This window comes from Caenorhabditis elegans, chromosome IV (genome assembly GCF_000002985.6).
Source record: "Caenorhabditis elegans chromosome IV".
In the NCBI taxonomy this organism is placed as follows: Eukaryota; Metazoa; Nematoda; class Chromadorea; order Rhabditida; family Rhabditidae; genus Caenorhabditis; species Caenorhabditis elegans.
In genome coordinates this window covers 16,384,305-16,397,927 of record NC_003282.8, presented here as the reverse complement: position 1 = coordinate 16,397,927, position 13,623 = coordinate 16,384,305, and the positions used below count along the sequence as shown (strand labels likewise).

The 13,623-nt window shown below is 32.5% G+C and overlaps 1 protein-coding gene and 46 non-coding genes across 47 annotated transcripts; 24 read left to right on the top strand and 23 right to left on the bottom strand.

Moving 5' to 3' along the window:
• Nucleotides 1-138: 138 nt before the first annotated feature.
• On the bottom strand, nt 139-225 carry Y65A5A.27. Its single transcript, NR_066417.1, has one exon. It is a non-coding gene; the product is annotated as an Unclassified non-coding RNA Y65A5A.27 (non-coding RNA).
• Nucleotides 226-1,319: 1,094 nt separating this feature from the next.
• 21ur-983 lies at nt 1,320-1,340 on the bottom strand. The gene has a single exon (NR_066416.1).
• Nucleotides 1,341-1,409: 69 nt separating this feature from the next.
• 21ur-9615 lies at nt 1,410-1,430 on the bottom strand. Its single transcript, NR_066415.1, has one exon.
• Nucleotides 1,431-2,172: 742 nt separating this feature from the next.
• 21ur-3392 lies at nt 2,173-2,193 on the bottom strand. Its single transcript, NR_066414.1, has one exon.
• 21ur-2527 lies at nt 2,176-2,196 on the bottom strand. The gene has a single exon (NR_066413.1).
• On the bottom strand, nt 2,184-2,204 carry 21ur-970. Its single transcript, NR_066412.1, has one exon.
• Nucleotides 2,205-2,925: 721 nt separating this feature from the next.
• On the bottom strand, nt 2,926-2,946 carry 21ur-4366. The gene has a single exon (NR_066411.1).
• Nucleotides 2,947-3,281: 335 nt separating this feature from the next.
• On the bottom strand, nt 3,282-3,960 carry Y65A5A.24 (uncharacterized protein). Its single transcript, NM_001268959.2, has 2 exons — nt 3,872-3,960; nt 3,282-3,339 (listed from the first exon to the last, which is right to left on the bottom strand). Exons 1-2 carry the CDS (start codon nt 3,953-3,955, stop codon nt 3,325-3,327), a joined length of 99 nt encoding a protein of 32 aa, NP_001255888.1. The 5' UTR covers nt 3,956-3,960; the 3' UTR covers nt 3,282-3,324.
• On the bottom strand, nt 3,630-3,650 carry 21ur-4316. The gene has a single exon (NR_066410.1).
• Nucleotides 3,947-3,967, top strand: 21ur-9424. The gene has a single exon (NR_066409.1).
• Nucleotides 3,948-3,968, top strand: 21ur-2686. The gene has a single exon (NR_066408.1).
• On the top strand, nt 3,952-3,972 carry 21ur-15581. The gene has a single exon (NR_066407.1).
• Nucleotides 3,973-4,212: 240 nt separating this feature from the next.
• 21ur-11081 lies at nt 4,213-4,233 on the top strand. The gene has a single exon (NR_066406.1).
• 21ur-8012 lies at nt 4,216-4,236 on the top strand. Its single transcript, NR_066405.1, has one exon.
• A 177-nt stretch (nt 4,237-4,413) lies between these two features.
• On the top strand, nt 4,414-4,434 carry 21ur-9989. Its single transcript, NR_066404.1, has one exon.
• Nucleotides 4,435-4,763: 329 nt separating this feature from the next.
• Nucleotides 4,764-4,784, bottom strand: 21ur-15265. Its single transcript, NR_066403.1, has one exon.
• On the top strand, nt 4,783-4,803 carry 21ur-1995. The gene has a single exon (NR_066402.1).
• Nucleotides 4,804-5,014: 211 nt separating this feature from the next.
• 21ur-512 lies at nt 5,015-5,035 on the top strand. The gene has a single exon (NR_066401.1).
• 21ur-1497 lies at nt 5,016-5,036 on the top strand. The gene has a single exon (NR_066400.1).
• A 132-nt stretch (nt 5,037-5,168) lies between these two features.
• 21ur-8504 lies at nt 5,169-5,189 on the bottom strand. The gene has a single exon (NR_066399.1).
• Nucleotides 5,190-5,342: 153 nt separating this feature from the next.
• On the top strand, nt 5,343-5,363 carry 21ur-9234. The gene has a single exon (NR_066398.1).
• Nucleotides 5,344-5,364, top strand: 21ur-12867. The gene has a single exon (NR_066397.1).
• A 458-nt stretch (nt 5,365-5,822) lies between these two features.
• 21ur-3117 lies at nt 5,823-5,843 on the bottom strand. Its single transcript, NR_066396.1, has one exon.
• Nucleotides 5,844-6,077: 234 nt separating this feature from the next.
• On the top strand, nt 6,078-6,098 carry 21ur-770. Its single transcript, NR_066395.1, has one exon.
• A 488-nt stretch (nt 6,099-6,586) lies between these two features.
• Nucleotides 6,587-6,607, top strand: 21ur-7276. The gene has a single exon (NR_066394.1).
• Nucleotides 6,608-6,749: 142 nt separating this feature from the next.
• Nucleotides 6,750-6,770, bottom strand: 21ur-14904. Its single transcript, NR_066393.1, has one exon.
• Nucleotides 6,751-6,771, bottom strand: 21ur-2978. Its single transcript, NR_066392.1, has one exon.
• 21ur-5257 lies at nt 6,754-6,774 on the bottom strand. The gene has a single exon (NR_066391.1).
• Nucleotides 6,775-7,848: 1,074 nt separating this feature from the next.
• 21ur-5867 lies at nt 7,849-7,869 on the bottom strand. The gene has a single exon (NR_066390.1).
• A 175-nt stretch (nt 7,870-8,044) lies between these two features.
• On the bottom strand, nt 8,045-8,065 carry 21ur-6749. The gene has a single exon (NR_066389.1).
• Nucleotides 8,048-8,068, bottom strand: 21ur-3718. The gene has a single exon (NR_066388.1).
• A 571-nt stretch (nt 8,069-8,639) lies between these two features.
• On the bottom strand, nt 8,640-8,729 carry Y7A9D.62. Its single transcript, NR_066387.1, has one exon. It is a non-coding gene; the product is annotated as an Unclassified non-coding RNA Y7A9D.62 (non-coding RNA).
• Y7A9D.t2 lies at nt 8,646-8,717 on the top strand. The gene has a single exon. It is a non-coding gene; the product is annotated as a tRNA-Ala (tRNA).
• A 558-nt stretch (nt 8,730-9,287) lies between the features above and the next one.
• Nucleotides 9,288-9,379, bottom strand: Y7A9D.64. The gene has a single exon (NR_066386.1). It is a non-coding gene; the product is annotated as an Unclassified non-coding RNA Y7A9D.64 (non-coding RNA).
• On the top strand, nt 9,363-9,520 carry Y7A9D.63. The gene has a single exon (NR_066385.1). It is a non-coding gene; the product is annotated as an Unclassified non-coding RNA Y7A9D.63 (non-coding RNA).
• Nucleotides 9,401-9,472, bottom strand: Y7A9D.t1. The gene has a single exon. It is a non-coding gene; the product is annotated as a tRNA-His (tRNA).
• Nucleotides 9,521-9,631: 111 nt separating the features above from the next.
• Nucleotides 9,632-9,752, top strand: Y7A9D.65. The gene has a single exon (NR_066384.1). It is a non-coding gene; the product is annotated as an Unclassified non-coding RNA Y7A9D.65 (non-coding RNA).
• Nucleotides 9,753-10,063: 311 nt separating this feature from the next.
• On the top strand, nt 10,064-10,084 carry 21ur-5640. Its single transcript, NR_066383.1, has one exon.
• A 691-nt stretch (nt 10,085-10,775) lies between these two features.
• On the bottom strand, nt 10,776-10,796 carry 21ur-2142. The gene has a single exon (NR_066382.1).
• A 478-nt stretch (nt 10,797-11,274) lies between these two features.
• Nucleotides 11,275-11,295, top strand: 21ur-4035. Its single transcript, NR_066381.1, has one exon.
• A 618-nt stretch (nt 11,296-11,913) lies between these two features.
• On the top strand, nt 11,914-11,934 carry 21ur-5439. The gene has a single exon (NR_066380.1).
• Nucleotides 11,935-12,491: 557 nt separating this feature from the next.
• 21ur-1530 lies at nt 12,492-12,512 on the top strand. Its single transcript, NR_066379.1, has one exon.
• Nucleotides 12,513-12,843: 331 nt separating this feature from the next.
• 21ur-6212 lies at nt 12,844-12,864 on the top strand. Its single transcript, NR_066378.1, has one exon.
• 21ur-12761 lies at nt 12,845-12,865 on the top strand. The gene has a single exon (NR_066377.1).
• Nucleotides 12,866-13,209: 344 nt separating this feature from the next.
• Nucleotides 13,210-13,230, bottom strand: 21ur-3849. Its single transcript, NR_066376.1, has one exon.
• Nucleotides 13,231-13,578: 348 nt separating this feature from the next.
• On the top strand, nt 13,579-13,599 carry 21ur-6227. The gene has a single exon (NR_066375.1).
• On the top strand, nt 13,580-13,600 carry 21ur-9216. Its single transcript, NR_066374.1, has one exon.
• The last annotated feature ends 23 nt before the right edge of the window (nt 13,601-13,623 follow it).

Genomic DNA, 13,623 nt, shown 5'->3' with positions numbered 1-13,623 from the left:
ATATAGGTCATTGCGTAATGTGTATCTGGAAAAAAAATATTTGGGTTACTTGGAGCCGGTAGAGGTCTCGGTTTTAAGAAAGACATTTTTTAAGTTTTTATAACTCCCTTTGAAGTCTTGTATCTAAAAAAGGAAGAGAGATACAAAAAAGTTGTCAACTAATAAAATGTTCAGCAGATATTTTTGCATATTTTGTTATTTTAAACTTTTGTGATACCTCTTATATCGAATAAGTTATGCGTGTTTGAACAAAATGCATGGGAGCGGCCGCTTGCCTCCAGGGCCCTTTGAAGTCCTGTATCTAAAAAAGGAAGAGAAATTCGAAAAAGTTGTTAACTAAAAAATTATTCAAAAAATGTTTTTACACAATTTATTAGTTAGCAATTTTCCAATAAAACTGCTACTCATCAAGCTATGCCACGTTTTAGTACACGTGTGCTAAATGTGGCTTGTCGCTGCGCTAATCGCTACTTGTCTTGAAACGCGTGTATCTCAAAAACGCAGCAAGATAATAAAAAACTGTTAACTAAACAAATGTTCACCACATCTTTTTACATAATTTGTTAGTTATCAACTTTTTGATAAATTTCTAGTTAACAAGTTATGCGCGTTGTCGCTGCGCTAATCACGACCTGCCTTGAAACGCTTGTATCTCAAAAACGAAGCAAGTTACATGAAAATTGTCAACTAACAAAATGTTCAGCAGATATTTTTGCATAGTTTGTTAATTGACAACTTTTTATAGAACTCTCAGTTAACAATCTATGGACGTTTTAGTACATATACAGTTCTATGCGTTCATCTTGTTTCGCCTTGTTTCGCCTTGTATCCCAAAAACGAAGTAAGATACGAAAGAATTGTTAACTATTAAAATGTTCACCACATATTTTTACACATTTTGTCAATTGACAACATTTTGGTATCACGTTCTGTTAAAAAGTTGTTAGCGTCCAACTTGCATCATTAAAAAGATGTTACGGTAATTATTGCCCCCCTCCCACTCCCCATCTGTTGTGAGAAAGGCGTGTGTTGGGCAAAAAGGTAAAGATAATTATCAAGAAGATGCGATGCGGTAACCCTTTTGAATTGTCAATCAACTCATCAATCACTGAAAGTAGATGAGTAAAGCGAAAAAGGTGAGACAGACATCAAAGGAGATTGGCTTTTTAGGTGCTTTTTAATTGAGAAAATTGCAAAAATTGTTCAACTAATAATTTCGAGCTGAATAGCAATTTTATAATAATTTCTGGTTTTTTTTCTTGAAAACACCGAAAAAGTAAGAAAAAAAAACCAACTTGTTCTCTTGCTACAACTGTTTCGGATTCAGTGGTGTTTTGGCATTGAAAACTTTGAAAAATGGCAACTATTTATTTCAGAGTAGAAACAGTTTTGTTTTTTTTTTTAAGTTTGATTTTATCAACATACTATAATTAACGAAATGAACACACAACTTGCTAAATCAACTATCTGAAACAGAAATTTTTTTTCAATTTGCCTTTTTTTTAATCTCAAAATATGTTTGCTCCGCTGTTTTTTTTTGTCGTTGAAAAATTACAGTTTTTAATGAAAAAATCCAGATTTACTTCAATTTTCGGTAGTTTTAGTTGTGATTGAAAATTAAGCATTTTTAGAAAATTCCAAAATAAAAAGTTCAATCTGAAAAATTAGTATTCACTGAATTTTCGAAAAAAAAAATCCAGAAGTCCAAAAAAATTGTTTTTTCATTCTAAAAAAATTACAAAAAACTGAAAAAAAAAAATTATAGAAATTTCAAAAGTTCGAAACAATTTTTAAATTAAAATTATGAAATTCAAACAATTCCTAAATCTCAGAACATTACAAAAAAAAAACAATACGGATAGCTCTAAAAATGGGAAAAAAATTGCAAAAATTATAATAAATTTTCTGATAAATCGTAAAATTAAACAAAAAAAAATCTTTTTTAAAAATCCTTCAAAAAACTCAAAATGCATTTCAAACATTTCTAAAAATTCTGAAAGTGCTCAATAAATTCCAGAAATTTAAAAAATGCAACAAATTCTGAACATTTTTAAGTTCCGGAGAAAAAAAAACAACTTTGGAAAGCTCCAAAATTTTCTGAAAATTCCAGCAAAAAACCAAGACGTTCCGAAAAATGCAACAAACTCTAAAACTTTCATAATTTCAAAAATTTCTGCATAAATAGATTGCTCATCATCTTCATATTGATTTTGAAGAAATATTTATGAAAATATAGAAACAGTGAAACAATTTTTTTTTCAAAATTCAGAATCCAGATTTAGTGCAATTTTATGATATTTTCAGTTGTATTTGTATACCTGAAATTGATCAATAGGAAGGAAAGACTCACATATTTAGCATTTTTTGAAAATATTTCAAAATCTAGAAATTCAGTTTTTTCGAAATTTTCAAATTTAAAGTTCCATTAAAAATCAATACTCAATGAATTTTCGAAAAAAAATCCAGACGTCCAAAAAAATTTGTTTTTCATTCTAAAAAATTATAAGTAATTGAAAATAACAGAAATTTAAAATTTTCCAAAAAAATTTAATTCAAAAATTATGAAATTCAAAAAAAACTTTAAATCTCAGAACATTACAAAAAAAACAATACGGATAGCTCTAAAAATGGGAAAAAATTGCAAAAATTATAATCAATTTTCTGATAAATCGTAAAATTAAACAAAAAAAATCTTTTAAAAAATCCTTCAAAAAACTCAAAATGCATTTCAAAAATTTCTAAAAATTCTGAAAGTGCTCAATAAAATCCAGAAATTTGAAAAATGCAACAAATTCTGAACATTTTTAAGTTTCGGAGAAAAAAAAACAACTTTGGAAAGCTCCAAAATTTCCAAAAAATTCCTAAAACTCCAACATTTTCTGAAAATTCCAGCAAAAAAAAAACCAAGTCGTTCCAAAAAATGAAACAAACTCAAACTCTGATTCATCATTCATCTCGATTTTGAAGAAATATTTATAAAAATCTTGAAACAGTGAAAAAATTTTTTTTCCAAAATTTTAAAATCTCATTTTGTTTCTAGCCCCTCCTAAACAAATCCCGATGTTTTATTCCATTAAACGGTTTTCTCGTCGCAAAGCACCCCTCGCAGGTGTGAATAAACGATTTGTAACACAGACATACACACATCTTTTGCCGCCTGCCTTCCAAAAACGAAGCGAAGCGCTCCAGGTGGCCAGTTATCTAAACACAAGCCGACTGTGAAGAAAGAGGGGCTCGATTACCGCATTTTCATTGTTTATGACCGCCCATATCATTCGGAAATGGTCCTCCCATGCAACATTTGCTTTGTTGGCGGTGAATTTGTCACAGGCAGTTTGGCTGAATAATTAGAAGGGTGCATGAAACAGGGGGGGGGGGGGGGGGGGGGGTCTGGAAATTGAAAGTTCTGGGCTGTAGAATTTTCAGATATTTGGAATTTCTTCAATAATTGGGATTTTTTGTAATTTTAAAACCTGTGGATTTTAGTTATGTTTTTTGAAAACTTGGGAATTTTCGAAAGTTTTTGAATTTTTAATTTATTTTCAGAAATTGTTGAGATTTTGTGAATTATCAAAATTCTTCTTTAAAATGTTCGAGAATTTCGGAATTTTTGTTGAGATTAATGTAAATCAATTGTGGGATCAATTGCATTGGTCTTGAAATTTTTTTTTTGGAAATTTGAAAATTTTCTGAAACTGTAAAATATTTCGCCGAATTTTTTTTCAGTTTTTCTTAATACCTAATTCGGAATTTAAGAAAAATTGAAAATGAGGGGGGGGGGGGGGGGCTGAATGGTATACTTGCATTCTGAAAATTTTGGGTGATGTTAAGTAAAGTACCACATATTAATTATAAGATCTAATTCACTTACCAAAAATTTCAAACAAAAAAAAATTTCTGACTGTTTTGAGTTCTTGATAAATGTCCTCAGGACTGAATCAAAGCATTCCGGCATTGATCTGTGGAGGAATTTTTATTAAAAAATTATCAACTGTTTATCGATTTTTTATTGATTTGGTATTCGACAATTTTTAAAAATTTTCAAATTAGCCAATGAAATTTTTGGAGTTTTCAGAAATTACCTGAAACAGATTTTATTTCAAATTTCAGAAAGCTTAGAGTGCCCAGAGTTGTTAAAACTTTTCGTACTTTTTAAAAATTTTTTCACTGTTTCTAGGATTTTATAATAAAAAAGGCTTTCATAAACACAATTGGTTAGAATTTTTTAAAAATGTTAGAATTAGTTAATTATTTCTGTTTTAACAATTTTCTTTTTAAGATTTTAAAATTCTCTGACATTATAAAACCTTTCATGTTTGCAAATTTCCGGTACTTTTCAGAAAAATTTGGATTTTTGTTTTCTTTTCCTGTTTCGGAAGTGCTAGAATTTTTGAATTCTCGGAAACTCTGGAATTTTCAGACTTCAAAAATTGGGATTTTTTTTTGAATTTCAACAACTGTGGATTTTACGGAATTTGTGAAAATTTCGAAATGTCTATAGTTTTCAGAAATTTTGAATTTTTTGAAAACTTGGGAATTATCGAAAATTTTTGATTTTTTAATTTTCAAAAATTGCTGTTCGGAGATTTCTAAATTTTCAGTTTTGAAATTTGGTGATCTGAATTGTACACTAGGAAATTGAAAATTTTGGGTGATGTTAAGTAAAGTACCCCATATTAATTGTAAGATCATTAATTCATGTACCGAATTTTTCGAAAAAAAAATTTTTTTTTGACTGTTTCGAGTTTTTGCTAAATGTAGCATTGAATCAAGGAATTTCGATATCACTCCATTGAAATATTGTCAACTGTATTTGTATTTTGAAACATTTTAAAAATTAGCCAAAATATATAATTTTAGGAATTTTCAGAGTTTCCGAACTTGTTTTTTTTTGTTAAATTTTCAGAAATTACCTGAAAAACTGTGGAATTTTTTCTATTTTTCATATTTTTCAAAAAACAAAATTTTATTGTTTCGAGGTTCTCATAATAATAAGAAGTTTTCATAAACACAATTGAGTTGATATTCGATTGCGGGAATTTGTTATTCGATTGCGGGAATTTGTCAATAATATTTTTAAATTTTTAAAATTTTCTGAACTTGAAAAAATTCCAATTTTGCATAACTAATTCACAGCTTTTGAACTTCCAAAAATCCCAGTTATTGAAAAAATTCCAAAGAACCGCAAATTCTAGACTTTCCAAGAACTAAAAAATTATAAAACTTCCGAAACAGAAAAAAAAATTTTTTGCAAATTTTTAGAACTTTTCAGAAAAATTTAGAATTTCATTTTTTGCTGTTTCGGAAGTGTTAGAATTTTTGAATTCTGGGAAACTCTAGAATTTGCGGTTCTTAGTAATTTCTTCAATAATTGGGATTTTTGGAATTTCAAAAGCTGTCGATTAGTTATGCAAAATTACAATTTTTTGGAAACTTGGGAATTTTCGAAAATTTTTGATTTTTCAATTTTCAGAAATTGTTGAGATTTTGTGAATGATCAAAAATCTTCTTTAAAATGTTCGAGAATTTCGGATTTTTTGTTGAGATAAATGTTAATTAGAAATTATATTTTCAATTATTTTGGTTTTTGAAGTTTTTTTTTGAAATTTGAAAATTTTCTGAAACTGTAAAAACATTTGTCAAATTTTTTTTCCAGTTTTTTTAAATAATCAAAATTTAAGAAAAATTGATAATTTTGGGTTTTATGTTGTTTTTGGAAATCTTCTAGTTTCGAATTTTTTGTTGGCATATTCAGAAAATTTTTAAAATTCAAAAATGGGAATAAGCAGTTTTTAAAAATCTTCATTCTTCGGAATTTCTAAAATTCTATAAATTTTCCACTACTGCAGTCCTATAATTTTCCACTAATATCTCAACTTCTCGAAGCAGTAGGAAATATTTTAAATTGATGGCATATGCCTTTAACAGGGGTACTGTAAGTTGTTCAGAAAATTGGTGAATTTATCAGAAAAATTCTATATAAATGGGGAAGTTTTTAAAAATATTTCTTTTTTTTTGGAAAAAAAATTACTGTTTCAGAAAGTCATTAATAATTTTTCATTCAAAAAAGTTTCCAGTAAACGATTTGGCTTTTGTACTTTTTTTACTTCAAAAAATCTCTTCAGCTGTCCCACAGATTAGTAACACCCCCCCCCCCCCCCAAGACGGCTCACCAATATGACGCAAGTCGTTAATGGTTGTAAACGGAGGTAAAGATGAGAAGACATGGCGCAACCAACCGTCCAAAGATACATAAATATTTTCGGTAGATTTCCACAAAGTTGCGTAATGTTTTCTTTTCTCTCTCGTCTTTTTTTTTGCGTAGTGCTACCATAAACGGTCACAGATGTCGGCACTACTTGAAAAGAGGTCTATGGGAAACAGGGATATTGAGAAAGGGGAGGTTAACAACAAAACTATATAGATGGCATGTACCTTTAAGAGGGGTACTGTAGTTATAGTAAATTTGGAAATTTCCGAGAAAATTGAGAAAAATTAGCGAATAATTTTTTTTGAAAAAATAAATAATTTTAAAAATTACTGTTTCAGAGAGTAATTAAAAATTCTCCATTCAAGAATTTTCTAGTTTCTTACGACGAAACAGTAGAAATTTTTAGATAAGATTAAAAAACCCAGAGTTTATAAAATAATAATAGGGGAAATAGAGTTTTTTGCAGAAAAAAAACGATTTTCTTCATGGCCTAGAAAATAAGATAAAAAACTAGGCCACAACGTTTATTTTTGGAGCTTTGAAATCTAGGAGTCCTTCAATCATTGCTAACGAAAATTCTGAATTTTTAAACAAATCTGGTGAAAAAGTGGATTTTTTCTTTGAGCAAAAAATTGCAAACATTTTTACTACGGCCTAGAAAAAAAGAAAACTAGGACACAACTTTTTTGGTACATTTTCAGAATTTTTTTTTTCGAAAATTGACGGTTAGGAAAACTCGGCCACCGATTTTGAGCGTGGCCACCGAATAGTTAAGTAATTTAGAAAAATTTGTATGGAGAAACCGAATTGCTATTGAAAATTCTGAATTTTTAAACAACTTTGGTGAAACAGTGGATTTTTTTTGTAAACAAATTTAATTTTTCTACATGGCCTATAAAATGAAAAAACTAGGCCACAACTTTTACAGTACACTGCATGAATTTTTAAAATTTTTCGAGAGTCCCTCAATCATTGCTAACGAAAATTCTGAATTTTTAAACAAATTTGGTGAAAAAGTGGATTCTTTCTTTGAACAAAAAATACAAATATCTTTACTACCTGCCTTAGAAATGCAAAAATTAACTAGGCCACATCTTTTATGGTACATTAATGTATACATTTTCAGAATTTTTTTTTTCGAAAATTGACGGTTAGGAAAACTCGGCCACCGATTTTGAGCGTGGCCACCGAATAGTTAAGTAATTTAGAAAAATTTGTATGGAGAAACCGAATTGCTATTGAAAATTCTGAATTTTTAAACAACTTTGGTGAAACAGTGGATTTTTTTTGGTAAACAAATTTAATTTTTCTACATGGCCTATAAAATGAAAAAACTAGGCCACAACTTTTACAGTACACTGCATGAATTTTTAAAATTTTTCGAGAGTCCCTCAATCATTGCTAACGAAAATTCTGAATTTTTAAACAAATTTGGTGAAAAAGTGGATTCTTTCTTTGAACAAAAAATACAAATATCTTTACTACCTGCCTTAGAAATGCAAAAATTAACTAGGCCACATCTTTTATGGTACATTAATGTATACATTTTCAGAATTTTTTTTTCGAAAATTGACGGTTAGGAAAACTCGGCCACCGATTTTGTGCTTTGCCACCAAGGAGTTCAGTATTTTATAGAATTTGAAATTGAAATCCCAGGAATTTCCAAAGAGAACTCAGATTTTTAAACAATTTTGGTGAAACAGTTTTTTTTTTTTTTTTTGAAAAAATAGTTTGCTCCATGGCCTAGAAAAACCAAAACTAGGCCGCCACTCTCATGGGGCACTTTTTAATAAAATCAAATTTGATCGTGCCAAGACCAGTTGATCAGGAATTAGTTTCTGTAAATCCATCGCAGTAATAAAAACAATAAGAGTATATTGTTTAATTGGTTTTCTGAAACAGTAATTTTCGAAAAATCATTTCTTCAAAAAAATTTTCTTTTTCACTTTTTCCCATTATTTGTTCCCAATTTTTGTAACTAAAATCCGATAAATAACCCTTTTTTTCAAGAAAAAAAAACCAATTAACCTAACAAAACCAAACACACCCTAATACAGTACAGCCATCTGTCACTACCCGTTAGGCAAAATAGGCCTTGAACCGGTATATGGTATGGCGCCGAAAGGCATGGGAAAATATGAGAGCCGACAAACGGGGTCGGTGCCCGCCGCCGCCGACAATGGTGTTCAGCCCTAATCCAATCAAAATTTGATCGTTTTCAAGGTTTTCGCGTTCACATTTTTCGATTGATGGCGCCGATGCGAAAATTTGGGTCATCCTGTGACGGATTTTGACAGAAATCTGATTGAGGCAATTTATAAGGGAACTTGAACACAAAAAATGATAATTTCTCGTAAATTATCATTAGAGCGCACTTGCAACTTGAAAGTCTCCACTCGATTCAAGACAGCCTCTAGAACCCGTCCCACCATGCGGGGGTATAGCTCAGTGGTAGAGCGCTCCCTTAGCATGGGAGAGGGCTGGGGTTCAATTCCCCATACCTCCAGAAATCTTTTTGCAAGTTCTTTTCTTCGCAACTTTGAGTGTAATTGCGCAATAAAACGTTGTCCAAGTCCATAAGCCACAATTATCTGGACACACAATTAGGGCTTAGGTGTGTTATTGAGGTATTGAAATTCGAGTTGTGTGCTGCTTGCTGCACGTGCAATCATCATAGGATTATTTGGACAAGTGTGACGTCACAGTGGTGTTTGTTATGCAACTTGGATGACTCGTCGACCTAGATAGGTTTTTAGCAGAAAAAATTTTGCAAGGGGTCGTATAATATCTTTGGAAAAAGGAAAATTGTTCAAATTTAGTTTTTAAAGACATTTTTCTTTTTATCAAGATTTGAACAACCAGGCCATAAATCCATAATTGTATTGTTTCAAAAGATACTCTCAGTATCTCCCTAGTCGTAAATATTAGAGATTCAGCGTTTTGTTGGTTGCCTGCCTTAATAAAAAGGGCAAACACAATAAATGTGTCAAAAAGTGAAGGGGCGACGACGACACCTGTGCCACCTGTTCTCTCAATTTTATGAAATGCTCCAAAAACAAGAAAACGGGGGGACAATTTGTGATGAAGACTTGCGTCACAATGTTAATTCCACAAAACAGGTGTGAGAAAATGCATGAATCCTACCATATGTTAACTCAAAATCGCAAGCCAGCTGCCACAAAAAAGAGTTGCCTGCGGCTGGAATCGAACCAGCGTCGCCACGGCCACAACGTGGAGTACTAACCACTATACTACGCAGGCCGAAAGTGCTGGTGCCAGGAGGAGTTTATGAATGCTGGGGCGCCCACTCCTGTACTCATACCTTTCATTCCTGTCTAGGCCTATCCCGTGGCTTATAAAATTTCCCCAACATATACCCAGAGGGCCAATGGTTCGAGTTCGAACCCGAACACACATATGGACAATCTGGCACCTCCTTCTGGCGGCCAGATGCTCAGCTGCTGCTGCTGCTGCTGGCACATAAGAAATTCTGTATTTCTTCACACAGGTGTGTGCGCCGGGGCAGCTTGAACCAATTTATATTTCGATTCATACGCCTGCAGCACATTTTTGCCATCTTGAAACGCGACTTTTGGCGGAGATCCGAAAGACAAGGCCCGCTCACGTGTCACCATCTGGAACGATTATCGAAATGGGAAAATGTGGTGAGGGGCGGGTCTTGGTTTTTGTTTTTGGATGAATAAAATTGAGAAAAAATTATAAAAATTTTGATCTATTGAAAAATATAAATATGGCTTTGGAAAAGTCTTAAATTTGAAAAAAAATATAAAAAATTGAAAAATTTACTGTTTCGACACAATTATTTAAAAAATTTAAATTGTGTTTATTTATTACAGATCAGCTGATGAACATACTTATCAGATTATACAATACATTAAAAAAATACAAATTGTTAGATAAAGCTGAAATTGTATTATTACATACCAGTTTTCAATTTGGAGAACGAATGGGCGGGTCGGCAATAGTTTGAAGCTGTTCAACTCAGCGAATTTTAAAGGTATTTAAAATTTTACAACTGATAAATTATAGAGAATTTCAAGCTGAATATTTTGTTAGTTGACAATTTTTGGCTAGCTCTAATAGTTTTGTAGATACAACAATTTGAAAATATATGGTCATATTTGCATTATGTCTAGAGTGTGGGTCAAAGTTGTGTAACTCAACTGTTAGGTTAGGTATCAAAAAGTTGTTAACTGACAAAATATAGCAAAACTCAAGCTGAATATTTTGCCAGTTGACAATTTTTGTCTAACTCCTATGCTAAGAATGTTATGTCAGTTTCAAAGCAGAAAGGGTATTCCAACATTTTTTAAACAGTTGCCAAAATCTGTTAATCCAGTTCAAAATCGTTAAATAGCTATATATTAACATACCTTTAAGCCCAATTAACAATTTCCGCTCAAACTGGACATTACAGCTTGAAGTGTAACTGTCTGAAAATCTAGGAGTTGAAAAATTGAAAATTTTCCAGTTAAAAAGTCTAAAAATTTGCAAATCTGATATTTAAACAAGTCCACAGTATAGCGCTAATATTTAAAAAAAATGGTAGACTACAAATGAACCATCTTTGAGTATCAGTAACTCCAAAATAAGTAAAGGTAGTGAAACAGGGTTTCATATAACTTTAAAAATTTTTAAAGGATTAAAGGATTAAAGGACGATCCGTTCTTCAAGTGCTAATGCACTGCGGATCTGGGATTCAGGTACACTGCCTGGTGGTGATCCCTCTGGGCTGTAATTTAAGCCACGTCCTAGCCGGGGACTGTGGCCGATAATCCAGTCGTGGATTGCTCCACTTCCCAATAGAGGCTGGGTGAACCTAGGGGGTGAGGCCGGACTTGAACTCGTGACCTCCAGACTGCTAGCGGCCACCACTACCGACTGAGCTATCTGCCCCCATTTAGGTCGTTAAAATTATTAAATCCCATGTCTGGAAGCTACTACACTTTTAAGTTCCAAACAACTAAAAATTATTGAAAAAAAAATAAAAAAGTTACCGTTTCAGATTGGACAGAAAAATTGTCACTTTTTTCTATACTTAGTAGTTGCAAGTTCTCGAAAACATTTGAAAATTGCCAAAATTAAAAACCATCAAAAATTTGAAGGTAATAGGGGCAGGTTGCCGAAAATTGTTGGAAAATCAATTTGACCTATTTAAAAAAATTCCAGTTTCAGTTAGACTAATTTTAACTTTCCCTTCAAAATCTAAATCAATATATTTTCCAATTCCAGTTACCGCCGGAGAAGGGTAATATTCACCTAATCTTTCCCCGTTCTGTTCCATTTTGCCTGTGCACCTGGCAAAGAGCACAATCTCTAAATCATGTAACTATTGGCAGCCGGCCGGCCGGGGGGATAACACAGGTGTTATGTGTCTGTTTAGGGGTCCAACAACAATCCAGGTGTGTGTTTATTTTTAGGCAAAATTGAGAATTAAGGGGCATCAGGTGCAAAAGTGGTGTCACTATAATCAGCACCGCCTACGCTTTTTTTTGGGAAAATTCAAATAATTTGAGAAAGTTCTGAATGAAGTTGGGAGAGCTGAGTAAGTTCCCGAAAAAATCTGAAAAATTGCTGAAAAGTGGCTTAAAAAATTGTGTGAACCGGCAAAATATAATTTCCTGAAAAAAATTTTCCGTTTCACAATTTTCTTATATTTTGGCAGATTTTTCTTAATTCAATTACATTTTCTGGAAAATTTGAACAATTTGAGAGAAGTCTGGAAAGTTGCTTTAACAATCTGGAAAGTACTCAAAAAATCTTGAAAAATTCAAAAAAAAAATGTTGAAAATTACTGAAAATTTAAGACCTGATTAGCAAGTAGCCAAACTGAGAGCTTATCTGGTTGGCATTTGAAAAAGACAAAAAAAAATTGGAGAAAAAATTCAGAAATTGTTCTACGCGGTTCATTTAACGAACCTTCGGCAAAATTAAAGCAAAAACTTTTTTTTTTTTGGAAAAAAAAATCCTGTTTCACAATTTTCTTATATTTTCGCAGATTATTAAATTATTTAAAATTCAATCTGTATCTTATTGAAGCATCAAAAAAATTTCTGATAACCGTACTAGTTGCCGCTGTACTGTCGACCGCTGAAAACCTGAAAATTGAACTTTCAGTTGCAGAGGAGTTCCCAAAAAAGCTCCAGCTCATGGTTTCCGAGTTGCAAAAATTAATGCAACCACAAAAAAATAAATTTCTGACAAAAAAAAATCCCGTTTCACGAAATTCGTATATTTTTGCATAAATTTCTAAACTCAATCGCTGTGCATTCATCATCACCAGCCTCTGCCCCCTCCCACGCCAAAACCGTACCCATTTCAAATATTCTCACTTTATTCACCACGAACATGTTGAGTGCACATGTTGTTTCGAAAAAGCTGCAACTAGTTTTCGTTCACTTCATTCAGATGTCATATGGTCAACATACGTGATTGTGAATACCATGTGTTTTTAGGGATCGAACAGGGGGTCATATGTACGGTAGGTGGTGGTGATGGTGGCAGCTGCCGTTAACACATGCGGGATGGTTTTTTTTTTTGAAAAAAAAATTAGAAATTTGTTTTACTGTTTCAGGGTGGTGGGAAATATTGGAGCCCCGATTTTGGCGTAATTTTCATAGCGACGGTTGGAAAAGATTTGTGTTCACGCCAGGGGTACACTCAAAAAAAAAAAACAGAAAACCTAATATTTAGGCCACGCCTTTTTCTCGTCCACCCACGGAGAAAAGGCCTCAGGCCGCCGACATCTCACGGGTTCCGCGCGCCGCTATGTTCAACTCGCAACGGGCGGAGACGCTCGTCACGCCCACAGCGAGTTAAACGCAGCGGCGCGCGGAACCCGTGAGATGTCGGCGGCTTGAGGCCTTTTCTCCGTGAGTAAAAGGCGGAGCCTAAACATTAGGCTTTCTGCAGTACACGCCACGCAGTTTTATTATTTTGAGTGTACTGTTCAGTGGAAAATTTCAGTTTCTTTCAAATTATTGGCAGCGAAATACAGAGCGACGCAATTAACATAGCACATATACCAAGCCTAGTTGAAACATGCTATGCCAAATTTTTATTTTTTGTGTTATTTGTATTATGAGGGTCCACATGGAATTCATTCTGAAAATTCCAAGAAAAAAAAATTGTCTTTTCGGCAGAATTTCTTTTGCATTCGATAGGAAATTTTTTTAATATTAGGGGTACATTTTCGGACCTAGAAATTGAATTTCAGCCGCGCTAGAGGGGTTTTTGTATCCATATTATTTTGATTTGTTTGGAAAATGATTTGTTTGGAAAAAAAATTAATTTTTTTTTACTGTTTCAGGTTGGTGTGAAATAATGGAGTGTTCCAATATTTTTGGTTTTTTGCGATCACAGTACACAGGTCCAAGAGAAAATTTTTTAAA